Source organism: Pongo abelii, chromosome 1 (assembly GCF_028885655.2).
Source record: "Pongo abelii isolate AG06213 chromosome 1, NHGRI_mPonAbe1-v2.0_pri, whole genome shotgun sequence".
Classification (NCBI taxonomy): Eukaryota; Metazoa; Chordata; class Mammalia; order Primates; family Hominidae; genus Pongo; species Pongo abelii.
The window spans coordinates 180,482,879-180,500,752 of record NC_071985.2 but is presented as its reverse complement, the minus strand read 5'-3'; the positions used below and the strand labels follow the sequence as shown (position 1 = coordinate 180,500,752).

At 42.6% G+C, this 17,874-nt stretch overlaps 1 protein-coding gene and 1 pseudogene across 1 annotated transcript in view; both read left to right on the top strand.

Moving 5' to 3' along the window:
• ZYG11B (zyg-11 family member B, cell cycle regulator) overlaps positions 1-17,874 on the top strand; it is a 99,762-nt gene that overhangs the window by 23,057 nt on the left and 58,831 nt on the right. Inside the window, exon 2 of the mRNA XM_009250261.3 lies at positions 6,737-6,902. Coding sequence (XP_009248536.1) covers positions 6,737-6,902 — 166 coding nt within the window. The remainder of the gene's footprint in view (positions 1-6,736; positions 6,903-17,874) is intronic.
• On the top strand, positions 4,597-4,737 carry LOC112130841 (U2 spliceosomal RNA; annotated as a pseudogene).

Genomic DNA, 17,874 nt, shown 5'->3' with positions numbered 1-17,874 from the left:
GTGATCTGCCTGCCTCAGCCTCCCAAACTGCTGGGATTACAGGCATGAGCCACCGTGCCCATCCTTATCAATTTTCAAAATACAGAGTTGATATTTCCTTGGTGTCCTTCAAAGATAACTAGTTGGTTTTTATTTTGTATCATTATGAACTCATTAATTGAAACATATTTGAGGTGCAATTCACTGTAGTTTTCAGCCGTTTTCCTGATCTTTGAAATGTGGAGTTTGGATAAGATGACCTCTAACTATCGTTCACATTTTGATGTATTTATTTCTAGTCTTGTGTTTACACTTGTTTAAACTATTTATTTTATTTTAGTTTAGTTTTGAGATGGAGTCTTGCTCTGTCACCCAGGCTGTAGAGCAGTGGCGCAATCTTGGCTCACTGCAACATCCGCCTCCGGGTTTCAGGCAATTCTCCTGCCTCAGCCTCCCAAAATGCTGAGCTTACAAGTGTGAGCCACTCTGCCTGGCCCCTAGCAACTATTTTTTTTTTTTTGAGACAGAGTTTCTCTCTTGTTGCCCAGGCTAGAGTGCAGTGGCGCAATCTCGGCTCACTGCAACCTCCGCCTCCCAGGTTCAAGTGATTCTCCTGCCTCACTCAGCCTGCTGAATAGCTGGGATTACAGGCATGGGCCACCATGCTTGGCTAATTTTTGTATTTTTAGTAGAGACAGAGTTTCACTGTGTTGGTCAGATTGATCTTGAAGTCCTGACCTCAGGTGATCTGCCTGCCTTGGCCTCTCAAAGTGCTGGGATTACAGGTGTGAGCCATCACGCCTGACTCCGGCAACTATTTTTAATAACAGCTTTATTGAGCTATAATTCACATACCATGCATTTCACCTATTAAAGTGTACCCAGTTCAGTGGTTTTTAGTATATGCAGAGTGGTGCAACTATAGCCACAATCAATTTTAGAACATTTTCATCACTCCAAAAAGAAGCCCTGTGCCTACTAGCATTCACTTTCCATTTTCTTCTAACCCACCTTCCCCCTAACCCTAAGCAACCAATAATCTCCTTTCTGTCTCTATAGATTTACCTCTTCTGAACAGTTCATACAAATGGGATCATACAATATGTGGTTTTTTTGTGACTGGCTTCTTCTACTTAGCATGTTTTCAAGGCTCATTCATGTTGTACAGTACATCAGCATTCCTGTTTTGCTAAGTAGTATTCCATTGTGGGGCTGTACTATATTTTGTTCATCCAGTCATCTGGTTTTTGTTGTTTTTGAAATGGAGTCGTGCTCTGTCACCCAGGCTGGAATGCAGTGGCGCCATCACGACTCACTGCAACCTCCTGCTTCAGCTCCTGAGTTGACTAAGACTACAGTTACCTGCTACCACACCCAGCTAATTTTTGTGTTTTTTGTAGAGATGGGGTTTCACCATGTTGCCCAGGCTGGTCTTGAACTTCTGGGCCCAAGTGATCCTCCCAAAGTACTGGGATTACGATTGTGAGCCACCACGCACACCCCATCCCACCCTACCCATTTATCAGTTTTGATGGATATATTTGGGTTGTTTCTACTATGATATAGTTAAAAAAAAAAAAAAAATAGCGCGGTGGCTCACGCCTGTAATCCAAGCACTTTGGGAGGCTGAGGCGGGCAGATCACTTGAGGTCAGGAGTTTGAGACTAGCCTGGCCAACATGGTGAAACCTCGTCTCTACCAAAAATACAAAAATTAGCCAGGCGTGGTGGTATGTGCCTGTAGTCCCAGCTATTCTGGAGACTGAGGCAGGAGAATCACTGGAACCTGACATGAGGCAGAGGTTGCAGTGAGCCAAGATTGCACCGCTGCACTCCAGCCTGAGTGACAGAGCAAGACTCCGTCTCAAAAACACACCAAAAAACCCCCAAAATTTGGTCTTCATACCCTGTTTCTTGCACGTTCGCTCCCAAACCCCTTGGAAGCTCTGGAGTGAAAAGAGTTTTTATATGCTAAAGAGTTGACTGGTGTCCAGGAGCCCCTAGATAGCTTCTTTCTGGGCTGGTTGCCAGAAGGACCAACGCATGTGATAGGAAAAACAACATTTTTTTCCTTTTTTATACTCCTTTATATTCACACCACTCTCAATACTTTTGATACCAAACCATATAGTAGGAGAAAACAAACCGTTTTCTCCTACTGTACTCTCAACACAGAACACTTCTGTGACCAGATGTGTGGTTTTTTTTTTTTCCCTATACGGGGCAATTCTCCTATTCTCAGCAGACATCAATTGGGCGCCCTAAAATTTACCTCAGTTCTGACAGTAACCAGCTTTAGCATAGACCTCACAGGTGAGGGGCTCACTTCCACAAGATGGCCTCCCTCAGATGCCAATTCAGGTAGTATGTCTCTGGATTAACCACAACACCTGTCGGTCTTGGCTACAAACTGAAGGTTCCCACACTTCCCTCCCTGGATTTGATAATTTGCCAGAGTACTCACAGAACCCATGAAAAGTTTACTTACTTTATTACAAAGGATATTTTAAAGGATACAAATGAACAGCCAGATGGAAGAGATACATAGGGCAACCTATGGGGGAAGGAGCTTGAAGCTTCCATGCCTTCTCCAGTACACCCTACCCCACCCCCAGCACTTCAATGTGTGCAGCAGCCTGGATACTTTCCAAACCCCATTTTTGGGGGATTTTGTGGAGGCATTGTTACATATGCATGATTGATTAAATCATTGGCCATTGGTTATTAACAACTTTGAGTCCCTCTCCCCTCCCTGGAAGTTAATGGCAAGTGAAGTGCCTTCCTGAATTCTGTGAGTCATATTAGCAGATAATCAAACATGAGGCCCTCCTCAGGGGATCTTGGAATCCCACAGTTTATAGTTCATTGGTCAGAAGTGCAAGTGGAAACCTGGGACTTGTGACTGGCACCTGCAGTGGGGGCAGTGGCCTGAATTGTAGTGCTATGCTAATTCTGGGTGGTTAGTGTCAGAATCGAATTGAATTGTAGGATACCCCAGTTGGTGTCAGAACTGGTTGTTGGCATGGGAAAAGCCCAGAAATTTGGTGTCAGTAGTGTTGTGAGTAAAAACAATTCGGACCACTTTTTTTTTTTTTTTTTTTTTTTTTGTGGGCGGGGGGGGGACAGAGTCTCGCTATGTCGCCCAGGCTGGAGTGCAGCAGCATGATCTCAGCTCACTGCAACCTCTGCCTCCTGTGTTCAAGTGATTCTTCTGCTTCAGCCTCCTGAATAGCTGGGATTACAGAAGTGCACCACCACACGCAGCTAATTTTTGTATTTTTAGGAGAGACGGGGTTTCACCAAGTTGGTTAGGCTGGTCTCGAACACCTGACCTCATGATCCACCCACCTTGGCCTCCCAAACTTCTAGGATTACAGGTGTGAGCCACCGTGCCTGACCTCAGACTACTTTTTAACTATTATGAACAATGCTTCTGTAAACATTCATATACGAGATTTTGTGTGGACATGTTTTTATTTCTGGGTATATAGTTAGGAGTAGAATTGCTGGATCATATTGGTAACTCTGTTTAATTTTGTAATAAACTGCTAAGCTGTTTTGCAAGGCAGCTGCAACATTTTTCATTTCCACCAGTAATGTATGAGGTTTCCAGTTTTTTCTCCCATCGGCAATTATTGTCCATGGTTGTTGTTCTTTCTTCTGGTTGTTGTTGTTGTTGTTGTTCTTCTTCTTTTTTTTTTTTTTTTATTTTTGACAGAGTCTCGCTCTGTCACCCAGGCTGGAGTGCAATGGCGTGATCTTGGCTTATTGCAATCTCCACCTCCCAGGTTCAAGCAATTCTCCTGCCTCAGCCTTACCCTAGTAGCTGAGATTGCAGATATCTGCCAACATGCCTGGCTAATTTTTTGTGGTTTGTTTTTTTTTTTTTTTTTTTTTGAGACGGAGTTTCGCTCTTGTTGTCCAGGCCGGAGTGCAATGGTGCGATCTCGGCTCATTGCAACCTGTGCCTCCCGGTTTCAAGCGATTCTCCTGCCTCACGCTCCCAAGTAAATGGGATTACAGGCATGCACCACCACGCCCAGCTAATTTTGTATTTTTAGTAGAGATGGGGTTTCTCTATGTTGGTCAGGCTGGTCTTGAACTCCCAACCGCAGGTGATCCACCCACCTCGGCCTCCCAAAGTGCTGAGATTACAGGCGTGAGCCACTGTGCCTGGCCACTTTTTGTATTTTTACTAGAGACAGGATTTCACCATGTTGGCCAGGCTGGTCTCGAACTCCTGACCTTAGGTGATCTGTCTGTCTCGGCCTCCCAAGTATTACAGGTGTGAGCCGCTGTGCCCGGCCCCCTTTGCCTTTTTTTTTTGTTGAGATGGAGTCTGGCTCAATCGCCCAGGCTGGAGTGCAGTGGCACCATCCTGGCTCACTGCAACCTCCGCCTCCTGGGTTCAAGCGATTCTCCTGCCTCAGCCTCCCAAGTAGCTGGGACTACAGACACCTACAACCACACCAGCTAATTTTTGTATTTTTAGTAGAGACGAGGCTTCACCATGTTGGCCAGGTTGGTCTCAAACTCCTGACCTCAGGTGATCTGCCCACCTTGGCCTCCCAAAATGTTGGGATTACGGGCATAAGCCACTGCACCCGGCCTACCTTTGACTATTTCTCGGCCTTTTGGCTAAGATCAAGTGTAGTATCTGCTCTGATCAGTTTATTTTACATTTATTTATTTTTGGAGACGGAGTTTCCCTCTTGTCGCCCAGGCTGGAGTGCAATGGCGCAATCTCGGCTCACTGCAACCTCCGCCTCCCGGGTTCAAGCGATTCTCTTGCCTCAGCCTCCCAAATAGCTGGGGTTACGGGCATGCGCCACCACACCCGGGTAATTTTTGTATTTTTTTTTAGAGACGGGGTTTCACCATGTTCCTCAGACTGGTCTCAAACTGCTGGGCTCAAGCAATATTCCTGCCTCAGCCTTTCAAAGTTCTGGCATTACAGGCATTAGCCACCGTGCCCTTTTCACTTTCTTTATGGTGATCTTTGAAGCACAAAAGTTTTTAATTTTTTTGAAGTTTAATAGATATACATTGGTGTTATATCTAAGAAACTTTACTGATCTAAAGCCCGGACTTTTTACACCTATGTTTTCTTCTAAGAGAAACAATCTTAGCTCTTATATTTAGGACCTTGATCTATTTTGTGGTAATTTTTCTACATGGTGTGAGATAGGACTCTGTCTTTATTCTTTTGTATGTTGATGTCTAGTGGTCCCAGCATCATTTGTTGAAAAGCCTATTCTTTTTTTTTTTTTTTTTTTTTTTGAGACAGAGTCTTGCTCTGTCACCCTGGCTGGAGTGCAGTGGCATGATCTCGGCTCACTGCAAGCTCTGCCTCCTGTGTTCACGCCATTCTGCCTCAGCCACCAGAGTAGCTGGGATTACAGGCGCCCGCCACCACGCCTGGCTAATTTTGTTGTATTTTTAGTAGAGATGGGGTTTCACCGTGTTAGCCAGGATGGTCTCGATCTCCTGACCTCATGATCCGCCCACCTCGGCCTCCCAAAGTACTGGGATTACAGGCGTGAGCCACTGCGCCTGGCCAAAAAGCAAGCCCGTTGAATTATCCTGGCACTCTTGTCAATATCAATTGACCACGAATGTAAGAGTTTATTTCTGAACTCTGAATTCTAGTTCATTGCTCTATGTGTCTATCCTTATGCTGGTGCCATACAGTTTTGATTACTTTAGTAATCAAAGTCTTTCAACTTTGTTTTTCTTTTCCAAGATCGTTTTGGCTATTCTAGGTGTTGTATTTCCATATGAATCTTAGGATAAGCTTGTCTTCTTTTTGTTTGTTTTATGAGACGGAGTTTCGCTCTTGTTGCCCAGGCTAGAGTGCAATGGCATGATTTCAGCTCACTGCAACCTCCGCCTCCCAGGTTCAGGCAATTCTCCTGCCTCAGCCTCCCAAGTAGCTGGGATTACAGGCATGTGCCACCACGCCTGGCTAATTTTGTATTAGTATTTAGTGGAGACAGGGTTTCTCCATGTTGGTCAGGCTGGTCTCGAACTCCCATCCTCAGGTGATCCACCTGCCTCGGCCTCCCAAAGTGCTGGGATTACAGGCGTGAGCCACCACACCCGGCCTTGTTTGTTTTTTGGGACAGAGCCTCACTCTATCACCCAGGCTGGAGTTCAGTGGCATAATCTCGGCTCACTGCAACTTCCGCCTCTTGGGTTCAAGTGATTCTCCTGCCTCAGCCTCCTGAGTAGCTGGAACTACAGGCGTCCACCACCATGCCTAGCTAATTTTTGTATTTTTAGTGGAGATGGAGTTTTGCCATGTTGGCCAGGCTGGTCTCGAACTCCTGGCCTCAAGTGATCCTCCCACCTTGGCCCTACCCTATTTTTAAAAAATAGCTCTCTCAGCTTCATACTCATGTCTGAATAGCATATTGTGATGCTTTAGTTGGTTTCAAGCTTCCTAAGCTCTGAGGTCTTCCGCTCACCATCCCTGACTGATTAGAACCCCCTGCTGTGTGTTTACTTAATACCCAGTGTGTCCTCTATTTTAGTACTAAAGGGGCTGTATGTAAATGTTTGTTTCAGTGTTTCACTTCTATTGCTTCTTGAGAACATAGATCACAGATTGTATTCCACTGCCTTACACAGTGTCTAGCATATGATAGACACTAAAGAAATACTTGTAAAATGAGTAAATGAATGTTTTGTTCTCTGCTCTTCTGGAAACTAACTTGTTGGTTTTTGTGTTTCTTTTATATTTTTCCCTGGGCTCCAAGGAGGAGGCATCTCCCTATTCCTTACTTGATATCTGCTTGAATTTCTTGACTACTCACCTTGAGAAGTTCTGTTCAGCCAGACAAGATGGAACATTGTGTCTGCAGGAACCTGGAGTATTCCCACAGGAGGTGGCTGATCGACTGCTTCGGACCATGGCTTTTCATGGTAAAGAAATAAACAGAGGAAACAAAAATTATGTGCTGTTAACTGGATTTGATTTTGAAGTGCTACAGTAGCCATTTAATCATTTTCTTAGAAATAATTGAGAAGGCCAAATGAGCCTGATTCCAGGACTATGAATTCATTTATTTTTACCTATCCTGCCTCTTACTGTGTAATTTATAATAAACATTTTTCATTTTTTTTTTTTTCTTGACAGGATCTCACTCTGTTACCCTGGCTGGAGTGCAGTGGTGCAAACACGGCTCACTGCAGTCTCAAGCTCCTGGGCTCAGGTGATCCTCCCAGCTCAGCTTCCCGTGTAGCTGGGACCACAGGCTTGTGCCACCACGTCTGGCTAATTTCAACATTTTTCATTTCTAATGGGAGAAACCTTTTTTTTGACTTTGAGAAGTCTTTTTTTTTTTTTTTCCCCCCAGAAACAGGGTCTTGTTCTGTTTCCCAGGCTAGAGTGCAGTAGCACAAAACTCCTGGGCTCATGTGATCCTCCTGATTCAGCTTCCTGAGTAGCTGGGACTATAGCTTGCCTAATTTTTTTATTTTTATTTTTGTAGAGATAAGATCTCACTCTGTTGCCAAGGCTGGCCTCAAACTCCTTGCCTCAAGCAATCTTCCAACCTTGGCCTCCCAAAGCACTGGGATTATAAGCATGAGCCACCATGCACAGTTGAGAAGTCATTCTTATGTCAGAAATAACTCCTATAACTTGTATCCATTTGGAGGTTTGCCAGTATAAAATACCTTACATCGGGCTGGGCGTGGTGGCTCATGCCTGTAATCCCAGCACTTTGGGAGGCCGAGGCAGGTGAATCACCTGAGGTCAGGAGTTCGAGACCAGCCTGGCCAAGACAGTGAAACCCCATCTGTACTAAAATACAAACATTAGCTGAGTGTGGCAATACGTGCCTATAATCCCAGCTACTCAGGAGGCTGAGACAGGAGAATCGCTTGAACCCAGGAGGCAGAGGTTGCAGTGAGCCAAGATGGTACCACTGCACTCCAGCCTGGGTGACAGAGCAAGACTCTGTCTCAAAACAAACTAACAACAACGAAAAACCTTATGTCTTCATTTGACAGTGGGAGAATTATTACTGTTATGGAAAAACTAATTTCTGATTTTGACCTTTGAGGTGGGAAATCACAGCCAATTTAGTACTCTGGTTTTCAAAAACCAATGCTGAAAATCAACTGGGAAGGTCTTATCTGTGTAGTTTTGCCTATGTATGTAGTATTTTTATTACTTCAAGTTTTAATTTGAAAGAGATATATCTTGGCCGGGCACAGTGGCTCATAACTGTAATCCCAGCACTTTGGGAGGCCAAGGCGGGCGGATCACGAGGTCAGGAGTTCGAGACCAGCCTGACCAACATGGTGAAACCCCGTCTCTACTAAAAATACAAAAATTAGCCGGGCGTGGTGGCGCACACCTGTAGACCCAGCTACTCAGAGGGCGAGGCAGGAGAATCGCTTGAATCCAGGAGGCGGAGGTTGCAGTGAGTCGAGATTGTGCCACTGCACTCCAGCCTGGGCTGGACTCTGTCTCAAAAAAAAAAGATACACCTTTATATCTTTACAGTTGATAAACTCATAAGTATGGAATATGATTTGTCCACAGCTATAGAATAGAATGTAAATTTGGCAATAATAATAGCTGTCATTTATTGAATGCCTATGTGCCAGGCATTTTACATGTATTTTCGTGGAATTTTCGCAAAAACTCTGTAAGGTTCATCATTCCCGTTTACATATAGATAAACTGAGGTTCAGAGAAGTAACTTCCTGAGGGTCATACTGCAAGTAAATAGTGGAGTCCTAATTCATGTGCGAATCTGTCCAATTTTAAATATATGCTCGTTCCTCTGTGCCACACAGCCTTCCTACACCTATATTAGAGGTATCCCTGCTCCTGGATGCCACATACTGGATTATACTTTTGCTGTGGCTTTATATATATAAAACTATTAAGTATAAGTGCCAATAATGTGTTCCAAGGAAGAGTAGGATGAAATGAGGCTGTAACTGAGGCATTTTGGAATAATTTAGGAAAGAAGAAGACCTCTACATTGCTTGTTTTTCACAAAGTTCCTCATGCCTGCAGTCTCTTTGAATTTTTCCAACCTGTCATAGGAACTAGGGTAAATTTCTGTATTATATATGTGAAAGTTAAAAGTCCCTTACACAGCTGCACAACAATTTAAGAGATTATGCCACTACTAGCATTTCTTTCTAATCTCAGTTTAATGATTATGCTTAGTATATTATTATTATTATTTTGAGATGGAGTCTCGCTGTGTCACGCAGGCTGCAGTGCAGTGGCGCAATCTCAGCTCACTGCAGCCTCCACCTCCTGGGTTCAAGTGATTCTCCTGCCTCAGCCTCCTGAGTAGCTGGGACTACAGGTGCCCACCACCACGCCCAGCTAATTTTTGTATTTTTAGTTGAGACAGGGTTTCACCATGTTGGCCAGGTTGATCTTGAACTCCTGACCTCAAGTGATCTACCTGCCTCGGCCTCCCAAAGTGCTGGGATTACAGGCATGAGCCACCGCACCCAGCCAGTGCTCAGTATATTAGATTAAAAAAAGAAAACTCATCTTGTAAATCAAAAGAACAAATGCTAAGCCTTAACTTTGCCAGATTCAGTTATCCTTTGGAAATGTAACTACTGCTAGCTAATAGTAGTAGTTAGCATTTATTAAATGCTTATTATTATATGTCAGGCACTATAGCGAATGCTTTATATGGATAAGATAATAGGAGTGGGTTTTAAGCAAGTCTAACTAAATATTTGTCCTCAGAGTAATGTCTTTGAGAGGCTACATGCTTGAAATGCGTTTTCTACCTCTTCTTTTCAGACTGCCTTCAGATGAGGAAACTGAGGGTCAGAAAAATAACTTGTTGTCCCTAATTGTGTTACCCCAGTGTGATTACCTGTCTTCTTCATCAAGAATGGTTCTGAATTATTTAATCTCTTTATACAAATCATATCCATCTTCAAACAGTCAAGATTTGATACTACTGAGAATATGCAAAGGAACATGTTGCCAGTTCTTATCTCAATTTGTAAAAGTTGCCGTATACATTTTTCTTCGTGTTTGAAAATATTCATACTGAGAAAAAAGTTACTCAGTTGATACTTTTATTTTTTATTTATTACTGTTATTATTTTTTCCTTGAGACAGAGTCTTGCTCTGTCACCCTGTCACCCAGGCTGGAGTGCAGTGGTGCGATCTCGGCTCACTGCAACCTCTGCTTCCCAGGTTCAAGCAATTCTCATGCCTCAGCCTCCGGAGTAGCCGGGGTTACAGGCATGTGCCACCACACTTGGCTAATTTTTGTATTTTTTTTAGTAGAGATGGGATTTCACCATGTTGGCCAGGCTGGTCCTAAACTCCTGACCTCAAGTGATCTACCGCCTAGGCCTTCGAGAGTGCTGGGATTACAGGCGTGAGCCACTGCTCCCGCCTTGTGAATACTTTTAAAATTGGTAATATCAGCCAAGGGCAGTGACTCACGCCTGTAATCCAAGTACTTTGGGAGGCCGAGGCAGGCGGATCACCTGAGGTCAGGAGTTCGAGACCAGCCTGGCCAACATGGCAAAACCCTGTCTCTACTAAAAGTAACAAAAATTAGCCCGGTGTGGTGGCAGGCGCCTGTAATCCCAGCTACTGAGGAGGCTGAGGCAGAGAGAATTGCTTGAACACGGAGGTGGAGGTTGCAGTGAGCCAAGATTGTGCCATTGTACTCCAGCCTGGGTGACAAGAGTGAGACTCTAACAACAACAACAAAAAAACAACAAAAACAAAAAACTGGTAATATCATACTGTTTCTAATAGTGTATTGATTTTAGAAAATGTTTAACATATACATTTAAAATTTTTTTACTTATTTACTCAATTCAAAGGATCAGTGATATTGGTAGCAGTCTTTTTTGTGTGTTAAAAAATTTTCTTTTTCTTCTTTTATTTTTTGTAGAGACAGGGTCTTGCCATGTTCCCCAGGCTGGTCTCGAACTCCTGGCCTCAAGTTAGCCTCCTGCCTCAGGCTTCCAAAGTACTGAGATTACAGGCATGAGCCAACTTGCCTGGCCTACTTTTTTTTTTGAGATGGAATCTCACTCTGTCGCTCAGGCTGGAGTGCAGTGGTGCAGTCTCGGCTCACTGCAATCTCTGCCTCCTGGGTTCATTTGATCCTCCTGGCTTAGCCTCCCAAGTAGCTGGGACTACAGGCACCTGACACCATGCACAGCTAATTTTTGTATTTTTAGTAGAGACAGGGTTTCACCATGTTGGCCAGGCTGGTCTCGAACTCCTGACATCAAATGATCCACCTGCTTTGGTCTCCCAAAGTGCTAGGATTACAGGTGTGAACCACTGTGCCTGGCGCTGGCCTGTTTTTAAATTGACATATAATAATTGTACGTATTTATGGGGTATGTAACGATGCTTCAGTACATATAATGTATAGTGATAAGATTGGAGTAATTAGCATATTCATCATCTCAAATATTTGTATTGGAAATATTCACTATCATCCTTGTAGCTATTTGAAACTATGAATTATTGTTAACTGTAGTCATCCTACAGTGTGTAGGATGCTAGAACTGACTCCTGTCTAGCTGTAATTACGTATCCTTTAATCAATCTCTGCTTATCCTCCTCTTCCAAGTCGCCAGCCTCTGCTAACCTGTTCTACTTTTACTTCTATGAGATCACTTTTTTTAGCTTTCACATATGAGTGAGAACATGCTGTGTTTAACTTTCTGCTCCTGGCTTATTTCACTTAACATAATGTCCTCCAGTTTCATCCATGTTGCTGTGAATGATAGGATTTTATTCTTTTGATGGCTGCATAGTATTCCATTATGTATGTACACCACATGTTCTTTATTCATTCACCTGTTATTGGACACATAGATTGATTCTGCATCTTGCTATTGTGAATAGTGCTGTAGTAAATACAGGGGGTACAGTTGTCTCTTTGATATTTTGATTTCCTTTCCTTTGAATAAATGTCCAGTAGTGGGATTCCTGGATATGGTAGTTCTATTTGTAGTTTTTTGAGGAACCTTCACACTGCTTTCCATAGAGTCTATACTAGTTTACATTCTCACCAACAATGTATAAGAGTTCTCTTCTCTACATCCAGTATTTGCTATTTTTTGTCTTTTGTTAATAGCCATCCTGAGGTGAGATAATACCTCATTGTCATTTTGATTTGCATTTCCTTGATAATTAGTGATGTTGAGCAATTTTTTTATATATTTGTTGGCCATTTGTATGTCTTCTTTTGAGAAATATCTATTCAGGCCATTTGCCCACTTTTAAATTGTATTGTTTATTTTTCTGTTGCGCTGTTTGAGTTTCTTATATATTCTGGATATTAATCCTCTGTCAGCTGAATAATCTCCAAATATTTTCTCTCATTCTGTAGGTTGTCTTTCCACTCTGTTGATTGTTTCCTTTGCTGTGCTGTGCAGAAGCTTTTAGTTTGATATAATCCCATTTGTCTATGTTTGTTTTTGTTGCCTGTGCTTTTTTTTTTTGACAGGGTCTCACTCTGTTATGCAGGCTGGAGTACAGTGGTGTGGTCATGGCTCACTGCAGCTTTAACCCCCCAGGCTCAAGCAATCCTCCTGCTTCAGCCTCCCAATTAGCTGAGACTATAGGCATGTACCACCATGCCCAGGTAGTTTTTAAAATTTTTTGTAGAGGCAGGGCCTTACCATGGTTCCCAGGCTGGTCTGGAACTCTTGAACTCAAGTGATCCTCCTGCCTCGGCCTCCCAAAGTGCTAGAATTACAGGCATGAGCCACCATGCCTGGCCTGTGCTTTTGAGGTCTTGTTCATAAAATCTTCTCAGATGAATGTCCTGAAGTGTTTCTGCTATATTTTATTTTTTTCGTTTGTTTTTTTGAGACGGAGTTTTGCTCTTGTCACCTAGGCTAGAGTGCAGTGGCGTCATCTCAGCTCACTGCAGCCTTCGCCTCCCAGGTTCAAGCAATTCTCCTGCCTCAGCCTCCCAAGTAGTTGGGAGTTACAGGTGCCCGCCACCATGTCCAGCTAATTTTTGTATTTTTAATAGAGACAGGGTTTCACCATGTTGGTCAGGTTGGTCTCGAACTCCTGACCTCAGGTGATCTGCCCACCTCGGCCTCCCAAAGTGTTGGGATTACAAGTGTGAGCCACTGTGCCTGGCCCTCTGCTATATTTTCTTCTAGTAGTTTTATAGTTTTGGGTCTCATATTTAGGTCTTTGATCCATTTTGAGTTGGTTTTTGTAAAGGTGAGAGATTGGGGGGGTCTAGTTTCATTCTTTTGTCTGTGGATATCCAGCCTTCCCACCACCATTTATTGACCAGACTGTTCTTTTCCCAGTTAATGTCATTGGTGCCTTTGTCAAAAATCAGTTGATCGTAGATACGTGAATTAATTTCTAGAGTTTCTCTTCTGTTTCTATGTGGTCTATGTGTTTATTTTTATGTTGGTACTTTGCTGTTTTGGTTACTATAGCTTTATAGTATATTTTGAAGCCTGGTAGTATGATGCCTCCAGGTTTATTCCTTTTGCATAGGATTGCTTGGGCTATTCACAGTCTTTTGTGGTTCCATACAAATTTTAAGATATTTTTTCTATTTCTGTGAAGAATGTCATTGGTATTTTGATAGGAATTGCATTGCATCTGTAGATTGCTTTAAGTAGTAGGTATAAAAGCAGTTTCTTTATAATTATTTTTTATTTTAAGAGGCAGGGTCTTGCTTTGTTACCCAGACTGGAGTGCTGTGGTGTGATCTTTGCTACTTTGAAATTTTTTTGTAGAGACAGGATCTCACTGTGTTGTCCAGGGTGGTGTCAAACTGCTGGGCTCAAGCAATCCTCGTGCCTCAGCCACCCAAAGTACTAGTATTATAGTTATGAACCACCGCACTCAGCCGGTAGCAGTCTTAATTAAAATAAATCTGATGTTAGAGTTTTACTTATCGGGGTCTGTGATTCTCTTGTCATAATCTTTTCTCATTGTATCTGTGTCTGCATGCTAAAAATTTTCCAGGAAATATGGGCATAAGAGCTAGAAATCAGAGTGAGAATTTTAGCATCTAATGATAATGTTTCTGTGTCATACTGTCAATCTAATCTAAATTTATAAATCTTGACATGTTCAGCCTTCTGGTTCGGGATAAAACTGAAAATTTGAAACATTATGAATTGCTTCCTTGACTAGCCAAATAGACTTTCTAGGTGATTGAAAGCTTACACTCCCAGACTAGCACCCCACTTATTCGTAGATCACATTGCTGGTCACTTCAGCTGTCTGTCCTAAATCAGAAAGAAAGAAAAAATGCTTTGGGGCACAATCCTTGTATTTATGCATCTGTATTTTACTCCTTGAAAGAAGCCCTTGAGTTATCATTTAGAGCATGTTGATCCTTTATTTTATTTTATTTTTTTTTTTGAGATGGAGTCTTGCTCTATTGCCAGGCTGGAGTGCAATGGCACTATCTCGGCTCACTGCAACCTCCGCCTCCCAGGTTCAAGTGATTCTCCTGCCTCAGCCCCCTGAGTAGCTGGGATCACAGGCATGCACCACCATGCCTGGCTAATTTTTTTTTGTTTTGTATTTTTAGTAGAGATAGGGTTTCACCATGTTGACCAGGCTGGTCTCAAACTCCTGACCTCAGGTGATCCACCTGCCTCGGCCTCCCAAAATGCTGGGATTATAGGTGTGATTTACCGCGCCCAGCCAAGATTTTTTTAAAATAAGAAAAGAGCATGAGTTCTATAAATCGGTCCTAGGTCTGAGTCCTGGTTCCAACATTAATTTGCTGTTTGACCCCGGACAAGTTACTCTGCAAGTCTAAGATTCCTCATCTGTAAAATGTTGATAATTATAACTCCCTCACAGGGATTACTGTGAATATTTAAATAAGACAATGAACGCAACATGAATCTTGCTTTCATGGAGCATATAGTCCAGTGGGAGACACAATTAGGAAGTAAACATATAGAATTACAGCTTGTGCCAGGTTCTCTGAGGGAAAAAGAACACTGTTCTCTTAAGAAGAATAATAAAGGAAGGGAGGTGTTTTAACTTGGATGATCAGAGAAAGCTTCTAAAGTGGTGATACTAGACTTGAGACCTGAATGACAAGGAGGGAAGTCAGTAACATAAAGGTGAGCCCCTCGGCACTGCCCAGGAATTCTGGAGTATTTCCCCAGTTAACTAGTGTTCCTAACGTAGTTTCAGATGTTCTTTGCTCTTCTCAGACTTTCTACCACTTATTTTAGGAAGAAAATTGAAGCCATCAGATAAAATTCCCTTAACTCCATGTAAACCACTGCTTCCAATTTTTCTGAGTGATCTTTTTTTTTTTTTTAATAGAGATGGAGTCACACTATGTTGGCCAGGTTGGTCTTGAACCCCTGGCCTCAAGGAGTCCTCCTGCCTTGGCTTCCCAGCGTGCTAGGATTATAGGTGTGAGCCACCACATCCAGCCTATCTCTTTTTTTTTTTTTTTTATTAAAAAAAATATTTTTTGAGACAAGGTCTCATTCTGTTTCCCAGGCTGGAGTGTAGTGGCATGATCATAGCTCACTGCAGCCTTGAACTCCTGGACTCAAGCAATACTCCTGCTTCAGCCTCCTAAGTAGCTGAGATCACAGGTGCATGCCACCAACATCTGACTAATTTTTAAAAATTTGTAATGGAGTTGATGTCTTTCTATGTTGTGCAGGCTGGTCTTGAACCCCTGGGCTCAAAGCAGTCCTCCCACCTCAGCCTCCTAATTACAGGAATGAGCCACCACGTTTGGTTTTTTGTTTTTTGTTTTTTGTTTTCTCCTAGTCAGGGTCTTACTCTGTCACCCAAGCTAGAGTGCAATCATAGCTCACTATAATCTCAAATTCCTGGGCTCAAGCGATCCTTCGACCTCAGCCTCCTAGCTAGCTAGGACTATAGGTATGCACCACCATGCCCGACTAGTTAAAATTTTTTGTTGTTGGGATGGAGTCTTGCAATGTTGCCCAGGCTGGTCTCAAACTCCTGGCCTTGGGTAATCCTCTTGTCTCATCCTCCCAAAGTACTGGGATTATAAGCATGAGCCACTGTGCCTGCTCATTATTTCTTTAAGTACTTTTTCAACCCCACTGTCTTTCTCCTGTCTTTGAGATATTCCAGTGACACATATATAGCTTTAGGTTTTTGGTTTTGGTTTTTTTCCCATTCTGTTCTTGTTATTTAAATTGGGTAATTTATATTGTTTTATCTTCTAGTTCACTGATCTTTTTTCTCTGCTCTCTATTTTACTGTTGACCTCAAGCATTATTGCATTTTTCACTTCTAAAATTTCTATTTGATTCTTCTGTATATCTTCTCTTGCCTTGCTGAGTCTGTTTTCATTTTTTTCTTATTAAATTTTTTTTTAATTTTTTTTTTTTTTTTGAGACAGAGAATCTTGCTCTGTCGCCCAGGCTGGAGTGCAGTGGCGCGATCTCAGCTCACTGCAACCCCTGCCTCCCAGGTTCAAGTGATTCTTCTGTCTCAACCTCCTGGGTAGCTGGGACTACAGGCGTGTGCCACCATGCCCAGCTAATTTTTGTGTTTTTAGTAGAGATGGGGTTTCATCATGTTGGTCAGGCTGGTCGCAAACTCCTGACCTCGTGATCTGCCCGCCTTGGCCTCCCAAAGTGCCACTGCGCCTGGCCTGTTACTCATTTTTTTTCAAGCATGTTTGTTTACTTTTGAAAATTTAATTGCATTTTTTTATGGCTCCTTTAAAATCGTTGTCAAATAATTTTAACATTTCTGTTACCTTACTGTTGGCATATATTGATTATCTATTTTTGAGTTTGAAGTCTTACTGGTTCTTAGTATGATTCAGAGTAATTTTTTATTGAAACCAGGACATTTTAGGTGATATGAAACTTTTCTGTTTTAGTTTAAGTCTCTGACGTCACTCCAGCAGTGGAAGGCAGGAGCACTACCTTGTTACTGCCAGATTGGGGTTAATGTTCTTTTTAAAAATTTTTATAAGCCAGGCACAGTGGCTCATGCCTGTAATCCCAGCACTTTGGGAGGCTGAGGCGGGCGGATCACGAGGTCAGGAGATCGAGACCATCCTGGCTAACACGGTGAAACCCCGTCTCTACTAAAAATACAAAAATTTAGCTGGGCATGGCGGCGTGTGCCTGTAGTCCCAGCTACTCGGGAGGCTGAGGCAGGAGAATGGTGTGAACCCGGGAGGCAGAGCTTGCAGTGAGCCAAGATCGCGCCACTGCATGCCAGCCTGGGTGAAAAGCGAGACTCTGTCTCAAAAAAAAAAAAAAATATTTTATTTTATTTATTTTTTGTTTTTTTTTGTATTATTTTATGTTATTTTATGTTATTTTGTTTTATATTGTTATTTTGTTACGTTATGTTATTTTATTTTGTTATTTTGTTATTTTATTGTGTTATTTTATTTTATGTTATTTTATTTTATGTTATGTTGTTATTTTATTTTGTTATTTTATTTTATGTTATATTACTTTATGTTATATTTGAGGCAGAGTTTTGCTCTTGTTGCCCAAGCTGGAGTGCAATGGTGCGATCTCAGCTCACTGCAACCTCTGTCTCCCGGAATCAAGCGATTTCCCTGCTTCAGCCTCCCAAGTAGCTGAGATTGCAGGCACGCACCACCAGGCCTGGCTAATTTTTTGTGTTTTAGTAGAGACGGGGTTTCACCATGTTAGCCAAGATGGTCTCGATCTCCCGATCTTGTGATCCATCCGCCTCGGCCTCCCAAAGTGCTGGGATTACAGGTGTGAGCCACTATGCCCAGCCAGATTAGGGTTAATGTTCTTTCTGGTTGCCCAGTTGGCTTCCCTTGACACCCAAAGCGCAGGGCTATGCAGAGGTTGGAATTCTGACTCCCCACTAGGACTCTATTGATACTTCCCTAACTGAGAGGGGTATGGGTATGTC